At 33.6% G+C, this 11,867-nt stretch overlaps 1 protein-coding gene across 1 annotated transcript; it reads right to left on the bottom strand.

Moving 5' to 3' along the window:
- Positions 1–1,407: 1,407 nt before the first annotated feature.
- On the bottom strand, positions 1,408–4,941 carry LOC131874156 (uncharacterized). The gene is made up of 5 exons (XM_059217401.1): positions 4,318–4,941; positions 4,058–4,113; positions 3,432–3,952; positions 2,427–3,266; positions 1,408–2,336 (listed from the first exon to the last, which is right to left on the bottom strand). Exons 1-5 carry the CDS (start codon positions 4,939–4,941, stop codon positions 1,408–1,410), a joined length of 2,970 nt encoding a protein of 989 aa, XP_059073384.1.
- Positions 4,942–11,867: the final 6,926 nt, after the last annotated feature.

The raw sequence follows: 11,867 nt of genomic DNA, 5'->3' as shown, positions 1-11,867 counted from the left end.
TATCCCATAGTATGCATGCAACAACCTGAATGATGGCATAACTTGATGCACTGTGAATCTTATAGAGTACCCGAGCTTAAGAGTAGTAAGAAACCATTCCTCAGGTGGGCCTGTGTGATAACTGATCCGTGATTTTCCCTTAAGAAATCTCATAAACTTCATACTAAGTTGATCGGATAGAGTGTACTTCTCAATTTTTATTGTTGGTCTAATAACGATTCTCCAAATGCATCCAGCAAGGTAAAGATCTCGAATCTCATGGTATAGAGAAATCAACCAACCACACAAATCTACAATCTCAATTTGAAGATTATTAAATCTGACATCTAAGTTCATTTTGATCTTCGATTCATATAAGAAGTTAAAATATACAGCATAATTGTCAAATTTGAATTGAGTGGTCCTTAATCCATTGTTGTTAATTTTCTTGACCATCCTGTCTCTGACCCAATAGCGAACACTCAATTCCTCTATACAAAGGAGGACATTGCGTGGAAGATACGGGTGATACATTGACATCCAAGTGGACACCCATTTTGTACGTATATTATCTGACATCTTCCTGACATGCATGCAAATTATTATTAGCTCTTAAATTACTATTAAATTGCTCAAGGAATATACTTTCCAATTTAAATAGAAAATCACATAAAGGGTAATAAACATTAAGCAAATGAATGTTATTAAAGTACCTAAAATATATATTCATACATTTTTAGTCAAAGAGATATACGTACATACATTGTTTTCTAGGTTAGTATATTAAACACAAGGAGGACCATAACAATTCATACATGTACGAATTTTCTTTACCATGATGATATAAAAAATGATGCAAGATTATATTAGGTGCATCTAAGAAATATGGTTGTCAAAAGGAAATCTCCTTCACATTTCAAATGAAATTTATACTGGATATGGAAATAAGTAAATAAATGGCTTGTTTAAATTTATGTAACATTAACTGATAATTTATATTTGTCTATTTAATAGATATTGTGGAAGCATTTAGTGGTGTATAAAATGTTAACAATTATTTGTTGTGGGCAGACATAACACAAGTATTAGAGCCATGGAAGCAAATTTGATCAAAAAAATATATACACAAATTTAATCTCCTACAAATTTGAGTTTATTTTATTTAGCCTTATTTTTGGAAAGTTGTCTACCCTTTTTTATTTTCTCATAATGAATGGTAATATTATTTAAAAGCCCTCTAGAGATTTGTATGGAAACAAAAAACCTTTCATTGATTGAATTCATGTAATATTTCTTATCATTTATAATTATTGAGTAGACATTGTGAAAGCATATATGATATATTAAATATTAGAAATAATTATAGTGGCAATAAAGAACAGAGGTGTCAAAGACAATAAAAAAAAATTCAACAAAAAATATATTACATCAATTATCTTCCAAAAGTTTGAGCCTATTTTCCTCAGCCTTGCGCTTTGCAAGTTGTCTACCCTTTTTCATTTTCTCATAACGATCATATGTAAATGGTGGCATTATTCTCAAACCCTCTAGAGATTTTACACGAGATACTGCAACAAATGTCAATCCAGTTCTTTCTCTTGGTCCTATATCGATAGTTACTTTTGGAAGAGTCAATCCTTGAGATTTATGTATAGTCAATGCCCATGCCAATCTCAATGGTAGCTGAAGTGTTCTGCCCTTTTGTATTGGTGTTATTGGAATTGTATTTGGATGATGATCTTCAAATGGTAATCCTGAGTAATTATCAAATTCAACCATCACATATGTCGGTGGGTCAGGTGGAGCACTTCCTGGCTTGTAGACAATCTTTTGAACATATCCCAAAGCTCCATTTACAAGACCTGCTTGTATCCAAAGGTTTGAAGTTAGCACGACCCTTGAATTCTTACTGATCAATAACTCTAGATCAAGTTCACCAGTTGAGAAATCTTCTGCTATATTAACACTTCCTGCTTTTGTTGCAACACTTTGTGCAACGGGATGCCTCAATGAATATAACATTTTTTTATTATGACTATGAACATTGTCATTTGTGGAGAACAAATGGATAGTATTTTCAAATTCAGAATTACTTGCAACATCTATGTTAGTAGGGGTTCTCATCATTAGTAGCTTCCAATCATCAATTTGAGGGTTTGCATCTCTTAGATTTGTCAAAAGTTGACGAAATCTTTGTTGCTGAATATTTTCTCCATCTTGTCTGAATATTTTATCTAAAGTAACCACAATTTTGAATTCCTCCCATAGTAGCTTTGCTCGTCTATTACTGGCATATGCAGGTCTATCATTAACCGGAGGCAATTGACCCAAATCTCCTACCAAAATCATAGATATACCTGAAAGATAATTGAAAATAATTATTTTTAAAATATATAATATTGTTATTGAAATTTATTTTTCCTCATTAGTCAAAATTAAATGCATACCTGCAAAACTTAGGTGTGCACTTTGTGGGTATGCTTGTCGGAGTCGAGAATCTATGTTTTCCAACATGTTTTGACCAATGAAGCTCATTTCATCAATCAAAATGTACTTGATATGCACCATTTCTTCTTGAAAAATGGCAAGTCTTGTTCCCTGTAGTTGAGTGAAATCTCGTATTGGGATTCTCAATTTGGAATGAACTTTAGAGGCCCCTATATTGAACGCTGCAACTCCTGTTGGTGCAAGTAATAGAAGGGGAGAACGAGATGGCATTGCAGCATTTTCAAGAGCTTGACTGATGGCACCAATTAAATATGACTTTCCTGTACCTGCTGTTCCCTGAATTATCATGAACAATGGCACTTTATTTTGACTCCTCTCATAGTGTGTCATAATTATATCAACTGCCTTTTTTTGCTTATCACTGAGGGTCATGTAGTTGATGCATTGGGGTATATCATCATATATAAGACATCCATGATCCTTCATGTTAGTTATGAAACTGATTGCTGTAGTTGTGTACTCTTCACCTTGATAATCAGTAGACCAATTTGTATGTCTATCAATGTCTCTTCTCCCCAACATATCTATTTCTGAAAATTGTATATTTTGACCATGATGTAGCCTAGATATAATTTCCCATTCATGCTCTGTGGTATTTCTCTGAATAGCTTCATTCTCTTCAATTTTTGAATCAGTATTAGCCTCTACATTTTCAATACTTGTTATTCGTTTGACATGCCAAGGATTGTAGGTAAATGACTCCCAATTTGCTATCATAGAGTCATCATCATGACCAATATCCCTTTCTATGTCACGAAATGGTTTGTAGAGTAATAACTCTGATAAACAAAAGTCAATCCATTTATTTGACTCACGTGGAGGAAGAGATACAAACCTAGGAAAAACTCTAACAATTGCTGCTCTTTCCCTTGGTTCCCATTTGTTGTCTCATTTTCTTTTAGGATTATATATCCATGATCTAGCTGCATCAATTAATGTGACACCTTCCATACAAAGAGGCCTTGTTTTATATCCATCAATGAAAGATTTTGTCTGCTCTTCATTATTCTCTTCATCATTTATAGTTACAGGTTTGAACACCTCACGTGAGACATTTAGATTAACAAATCTTCTGCTACTCTCTACTAATGGAAGTTCTAACAACATGTGACATGTTTCTTGAGCACCAATGTCCCTTTCAATAATTGTTTCAGTCAGAAGCCTTCTATATGCTCGAGCAGCTAAATCATTAAGGTCTTCCATGTTGGAGAGGCGCATCAACATCTGGTGATATGTTTCAGAGCTTTTCTCTGCTTTCGCTGCATACTTGGCAATATATTTGACTACTGCATGTTTGGAAAGAACAGGTTGCCAATCTATATTTGCTCTCCATAATTGCAATATGTGACGATTATGTGAATTCACCCTATCATCATTTCTTGCAGGTTCAAATTTTTTTTCACCTGTTTCTATATCTTCATATAATTTGGACCCACTGAGATTCAAAGGCCAAGGAGCATTATACCTATAAAAAATATCAAGACTTGTCATAAATATTTGGTTACTTTTCTTTTGTATAGTATTTAATTCTTATATAAATATTTGATTTGATAAATATTTACCTACAAACCATCTTTCCTCTTTTTTTTCGCAAGCATGCACCCTCCCTACACAATGTATGTCATTCTACATAGTTAAAGATCTCTTCATAGTCCTTATCAATATCTATCTCTGCAAGTTGTCTTGTATTTTTTAGACATGGATGTAGAGGAAAATTTTGAAATGCCTACAATTTAAAATAAAAACAAATATGTTAGCTACATCATAAGCTATAAAATACTTTATGTCAAACAATAAACCATATATATGTTGAAGTTTTCATAGACTTGCCTGTATATTTCGTTGATGTGGATCTTCTCTAGGATTCCATGCATGAACAATGGAATGAAAGTATTTTTCTGCATGTTTTCGTTGCTCTTCATTTGACCAGTCAATATTGTCCATATTGGGTGCTCCATTCATCCATATGAATCCATGCACATGTGGTGACCCCCTATGTTGCCACTCATACCTAGACCAAAAATCTTCAACATTCATTCCTTTTTCTAGGATTTCTTTTCTAAATATTGAATGTCTTAAGTGCATGTAATGTGCAACTATATGGGGGTAGTTGATAACATTCTGCTTTCTCCAATTTTGAGCTTCTCGTGGAGTGGTTGGTGATGTTCCCGGCATTAGTGCATGCAAATCAGGCCAATACATATCTGCTGCACTTAATGTGAAGAATATCGTAGGGGAGCCTATTTGATGAAGCATGTCTATTAATTCTGCACGACATTTGGCCCAATATGACCTTGTACCCCTCAATGATGTTCCAAACCGCATCAACCTATCTGCCAAATGGGATTGTGGCATATTTTCCATATGCTGATGCAATTCATTGATAGTGATTGGCATGTCATGAAAACCTCGTTTTACAAAGATTGCAGATGAATTTTGTGCACGATGTCTCATAATCATGTTCATCATAAAATATTTGAATCTTGGATGTTGACCAAATCGATGATCTCTATACCGCAGTAGATGTTTCACAAATTCATGCAAATGCACTCGCCTCATTCATGGCTCTAACCAGTCACATCTACCATCAGGAAACAATGTTGGAAATGCCATATCAAGTAATCCCAATGTGACATACTCATTGATAGGAGATGTACCAATTGCTGGCCAATCGATCAATGCTGTTTGATTTGTATCAGGATTATTAATCCATGGATGTATTAATTCCATTTCTTTTTGAGCATTAGGTAGTTTAGAAGCCATTGAATTTGTGTGGTCAATTGTATTACCTTCATCTGTTTCCATGATTGGACCCACAAATATGATTTCATTTGCATCAGAATCAAATTCCATATGCACTGTCTTCAATCTGTTGAAAATATTTTCATCAAAATTGCTAGATAGATCATTGAGAGCATTCTCATTAACTATGACATTAGAATAATATTTATCATGCTCAATTTTGTATTTAAGTGCTTTGTACACACGATCCCTATTCACTGTAAAGTTATAATTTGTGCCACGTTGGTCCCTTCTTCGAACAATAATGATTGGCAAATGATCTATTGTATGTGGCAAAATGTTTGAAATATGTTCCACATTTTGTGGAAAACTTATTGTGTGTCCTTTGTATTTGTATTGACCACCTGTTGCATGTGTAACTTGTAATATTGGGTTGACACGTGCAATCAACATTTCTTCTACTTGAGTCAAACTTGCAAGCTCTTCTGGTTGTGGCCCGGGATCCATATTGTTTGAAGCTGAAAATCTATTGTTTCCTCTCTCTTATCTACATGTAGTGCATATAGGACCTTGTGAGCTACGATTTACTTTAATTCCCAGATAACACTCTTGACAAATATAACACATGCTTGGCATTCTAAAGCGATCTAATTGGTGTCGAAATTGCATTTGAAATCTTTGAAAATCAGCTCGAATCATTCCATTTGTATTTTGTCTATTTTGTGCATCACCTTCTGCACCCAAATTATTCTCAAATTGACTTCTAGGTCGAGGTGTCTCTGCAACTCGTTCTATTGACCTTGAGCTTTCATTCTGAAGATGACACTCAATATTTTGATTTGATGGTTGATTGTACTGCCCACTTGAATGTGAATTAACGTGTTGCCTTTGGTCTCTTTCAATATGAGAGAGTTGTTGAGATGTTCTTTGATGACTATTTGTAATAATATTAGCTTCCTCTCTATTTAGAAATTCCAACTCTTGTATTGTTACTTCTGCTCGTCTAGCATTTCTTTGTCTTCGAGCTTCACTTTGTCTTCTTCTTTCTTCTTCCCTTTGATCATTTGTCAAACGTTCCCGTTGTCGTCTCCTATATTCTCTTTGATATTCTCTCTGATACTCTCTTCTTTGTGCTCTTTGATATTGCCTCCTCTCCTCTTCCGATTCAAAATTCAATATTGGTTGATCCATAGCTACACAATAAATTATATTTCTAATTTATATAATGTGATAGGATCAGAGTAGAAATGAAGTTTAAAAAAACTGTGAAGAAAAGTAGAATTATTTGTAACAATTGAATATTGGAATTATCTATGTATAGAGAGAATGATTGAACTTGTTATGAGAGTGTATGGTGATAGATACATTATTAACAAATTTCATACACAATTGTTGTTAAATGCATATGGTGGTATGGAATATACAAATAAATTAAAAAAAAAGATGAGAATGTAATAAATTAGAATTTATTAAAAACCAAAATTTCTAAAAATAAAATAGATTATTGTTATAAATTAGAATTTACAATATATTTTAAAAATTATTTCACAAAAAAAAAATTATTGTAAAAAATAGCATACTAACCTGGAAGACAAATTCTCCTAAAAATGTGAAAGTGTTTGCTTGGTGAACAAAAATTTTAATGCCTACACAACATTAAATTAACAAATCTATATCAATATACATTTAATTAAGTGCACCCTATAGTTTTAGAGTTTCATATTAGAATAATGTTCTATCTTTTTATTTGAAATATAATATTCATCTTCAAATTTGAAAGAAAAAGATGTAACTAATAGTAAATTTAGAAAGTAAAATATGAAACAAAATGAAAAGTTTCTATTTTGAACAAATTCTATCTAAATTAACATTTCAAGCAAAAAAATCTATTTTTTCATGATTTCTAATTTTTTTTAAAAATTTAATATTCTAAATTTATTAAAAAACAGAGTTTCTAGATATTAGAGAGCATATATAATATGGATTCTACCTAAAAAGCATTGAAAATTAAATTCTGATTCTGCACTGTGCTGGTAATGTTTTTAATTCACCTCCCTTAACAAATATTTTATTAAATTCAATTTTTTTCTTAGTTATATAGTGGATCTCTAATGGCCAACTATGACTGGAATTTAACAATTTAATAAATTATTCTGAGAAGCTCATCAGAATTGTTAAAATTTTCAAAATCTCATGGGCTGGTGACAATTATCAAATTTTAAATAAATTACTATCAAATGCGAGGACTCTGACAGAAAATCTGGAAAGAAAGGAGAAATTTAAAATATTATCCAAAGACATGGGGGTTCCTGTAGTGGCCTTATCCTTCTCGCTCAAGGACAACACTGAGCACGATGAATATGAAATATCAGATCATCTAAGAAAATATGGGTGGATTGTTCCAGCCTATACAATGGCTCCAGATGCTCAGCACATTACACTTCTGCGTGTTGTGGTGAGAGAGGACTTCAACCGAACGCTGGCAGAGCACCTGGCTGTAGATGTTGACAGAGTGTCGAAGGAATTGGAAGAGCTTCCTCCTAAGATAATTCATGCAGTTCAAGGCTTAGCCATTAGTGAAGAAGATAAAAAGGGGCAGCAGGCAAAAGAAGCTATCACAGAGTCGAATGGTGGTGATAGCCATAGTCACAGGCGAAGAAAGGGATGCCATGCCCGCCATCCTCAAAACTCTGGGGACAAAACAAAGGGCATCTGCTAAAACATTTGTTAGTCCTCTTATATGTTCTTATTTTCATGGGGTCCTTTGTGTTTGCAAGATGTTAACATTGACTAAATAACATCATGAATCAAATTGCCCATCAAAACCAAAGACAACTATAATATATTATGTAGCAATAATATCAAAGTTGAACTTACAGACAAACAAATATAAGCAGATATTACCTGAGCATATCTGTTGTAATCAAAAATTAAAATTGAAATATAATTAAATAACTACAAACTTAATTAATTATTGAAATTCAAAATAATTAACAAACCTTCTAAAACATTAACCTTATCAACTTCGAATCCTTTTATTTTTTATTACCATTTACTTTGAATGTCATGAGAGAAAAATTTCTATATATTTATTTGTCCTTGAGATGTCAACTTCTTCAATGGTAAGTCTCTGATCATCTCGGTTTGCCTTTAACAGAGCTCTACTCTTGTTGCTCCTGTTGCTTTGAACGGGTTTGGAAGAGAAGTAGAAAAGGTTATTTTATAGTATTGTGCGGTGCAGGTATCAGCTTTGAGGTGGTAGAAGAAACAAATATGAAACTAAGTTAAAATAATGGAAGAAAAGAGGAACGTCTCAGAGGATTGGGCTGAATTAAAAAAGAAATATTTAGAAGCACAGCCAGTCAAAGAAAGAGCTAAATTCTAATTTGTAAGATGCCCTGACGAGTACATTCCGGAGGGTCTGAATTGTGATGAATATAAAATGGTTAGTAAAACGTAGTTGTGGAGGTCGGGTACAATGATCTTCTCTTGGTCAACTCCGATGGATGCCCGATATCCCTTTCTGGTGGGGACTTACGCGCTTATAGAAATGCCAGAAACCAATATTCAAATCTCCACTCGCACACATCCTGACAAAATTAGAGAAAGGAATCATCTATGGAACACGGCATTAATGGATTCCTTTACTGTAGATTTGCGTCAAAAACACAATTTGATACTTTGTTGAAGGTTTGGAGAGAGTAAAAACAGGCTGAAGCAATCTGGGTAGCTGAGAAAAGGAAACCATGGTCAACCCACGATTCATCACCGTTGGCTCTGGGATCTTTGTTGCATTCATCACAAATGAGACCAATTTCTTTTCTTGGATTTCGCAAGAACCTGTTTTTGGATCATTTGATGTAGAGAATGGGGCCAAAAAGTTTATTTGGGATTTGTAAGAATGATGTTTTAAGCCACCAGAGTTGGAAGCTCCAATAACAATGATACAATTTAGAATTGGGAGGAAAGGCTGCAAACAACTTGATAGTGCAACATAAACAGTTTGTGTTCCAACAGAAGTTAGCTTGTTGCTGAGAGATCCAGTAATTCTTCTATTGCAGTTTATCATGTTATCAATACTTGAATTTGCTGGTGGTTTTTATTGATTAAGCAATAGAGGTTGACATGATGTACTTTTTCACAATTTTATTGCATTCAAGTCTGTGAAACGTCAGAGGTGGAAATTGAATTCAATCCTAGGCTACAGAGCCACTCAACTCTTCTTTTCTTCTCGTATAGAGCAGACCATGTGAGAGTGGAGGCTGGGCAAATAGGGCAACTTGGAGTAAACAGGACAGCTTGGAGGTTGTGTTTCTCATAAAAATACACTTACAGTAGTTTTATGAAGAAATCAAATCTGATGAAAATCTGTGTGTGGCATGCAAAAGTGGAAACCTATTGAATAAAAAAGAAAAGTTATTAACCGATCAACAGTTCAAATCCTCGATATGTTTGCCGTCATTTATGAGATAAGTGTGTTACACATGAACTGCAATAAAGAATTCTACAACATTACTGTGCTTCATTTCCATTAAAGCGAATCAAATTTTAGGAGTTCTGTTAGGCCAGCGCGCCCATTAACCTCCCTGAACTCTCACGCCTTTAAGGCTATTCACTTATGAACCCTATTGTTGGCTTCGATTGCCTAGTGCTTTGCTTGATTAACTCTTTCATCAGCCTCATCTATAGCCTCCATAAAGACATTTATGTCATGAAGATAGCAGAGATTAAAAAAATACCCAAATACCCAGACATATAGACATCAATGATGTTCCAAACCGCATCATATGACCTTGGCAAGTTCCACTTTGTACTGATTAATAGTGCAGGCCATGGAGCTTACAGGTATAAGATGACTGTCTTGGATCTTACAGGTGCATGCATCAACCTTGGCAATCCTGGTTCAAAACTCAGGGTATAAGATGACTGTAGTTAGATCTGAGCCCATAAATGAGAGATTTGATATCATGGGCAGTTGACGAAAGCCATCGCATGACCCTGAGTAAGATCTTGTAATCAAATGCTATTCGTAAATACCACAATAAAATAAATAAAATTTCAACCGCAATAATCAATCATAATAGACAAAAATAATTTTATATTAATTCTTAATTCTATTTAAATATTAAACATTTGCAGAAGACTACATGCAAAAAAAATTCTTCACTCTGATTGGACAAGCACAAAACGTCAAATGTATTCAACAATGCAACAGATGCGTCGGCAGGAACTAAAAATAAAAACTTGAATTTTTTTAATTTTGAAGTTGATCATTTGACATTCAATATTAATGCATAATACAAATATATCAATCTGGAAATCAAGAAAGACATATAAAATGTGTGCTAATAATAGAATAATAGATGCAAATAGGAATAAAATAAAATCCAATATATAAAAATTGTTTAAAATTTAAAATAAATTAAAAAATTAAATATACAAGAATACACCACTTATTAATATATAAATATACAAATTTCAAAGACTAACCAAATTTAACCTTTATATAGTAAAAATATGACAGATGAAATCCAAATTGTTTTGACACAGCTATAAAACTATTTCTAATTCAAAGAACAATCAGCTATCACAGAGCAAATTTGTCCCCTCTTTCCATGATGCGATTATTACCAGGAAAATCTGGAGCATTTTATCTCTTTTAGCTCCTTAACCCGTTTCAGAGATTTTCCATACAATTAGACTTATATTGTTCAGTTTCTTTGAAACGTGACAGGTAATGTAATTGACTACTAATGCATTCTATGCTTCAGCATCCATGGAACAAAAAATTACCCAGCTCAGAATCAAAGATCATAATTATTATAAGAAGCCCACCATCCATAGATTTCTGAGTATGGGTGATGACAATGATTATCATGTCAGGCTAGAATAAGAGCTCGAAAGAAATACGAATCTGGGAAAAACATGTTTTATACATAAGGTTTTTAATTGCACGTCAGAAACTTTGATCAATAAGGTATTAAAAACAAAACACATACATTCATTAAGAAGAAAACACATATGCGGTTCTAATGTAGATTGCTGATGAATTTATAGAAGATGGCTAGCAGAATTCACTCCCTTGCACAGCTCAAATCTAATCCAACTATGTTCCAACTTTTTCAATCTAAGAAGAAATTCGCTCAGACCTTGACGTTTCACCAACAATCATTTCGCTTAGATCTGAAATTGATATATTGAAAGCCGATCACTCTTAACATAAGAAACACTAATCGTGCATCAAAGAATGATTGCCTAAATCTCATTTGAAGCGGCAAGATCATTTTTGAATGTAACGTCTCTACAAAGACTCCAGCTATTCAATGGCCATTGTTGACAGTGCATTTGGAATGCTTGGAACGGTTACAATGCATGGCCGCAATCAGTTTTCAGTTTTCTTTAGTGTATACACGGATGCCTCCACTCCCCCCTGCTGCGACTGTAGGAACGCCTCTCCGCGTAATAAAAATATTATATATAAATAAATATTATATCCACTTTTCTGCCAGCATCATCACTATACTGCCAGCATCATCACTATACTGCCAAGTCAGCATGTCAAATTTTTTTTAAAAACCATTTTTATTTACGGACAACATTGATCCCATTGTAGATCGCCTCTCGGCGAAATTAATAAT

This window comes from Cryptomeria japonica, chromosome 3 (assembly GCF_030272615.1).
Source record: "Cryptomeria japonica chromosome 3, Sugi_1.0, whole genome shotgun sequence".
In the NCBI taxonomy this organism is placed as follows: Eukaryota; Viridiplantae; Streptophyta; class Pinopsida; order Cupressales; family Cupressaceae; genus Cryptomeria; species Cryptomeria japonica.
The sequence above is the reverse complement of the archived record's forward strand: the minus strand, read 5'-3'. Positions and strand labels throughout refer to the sequence as shown.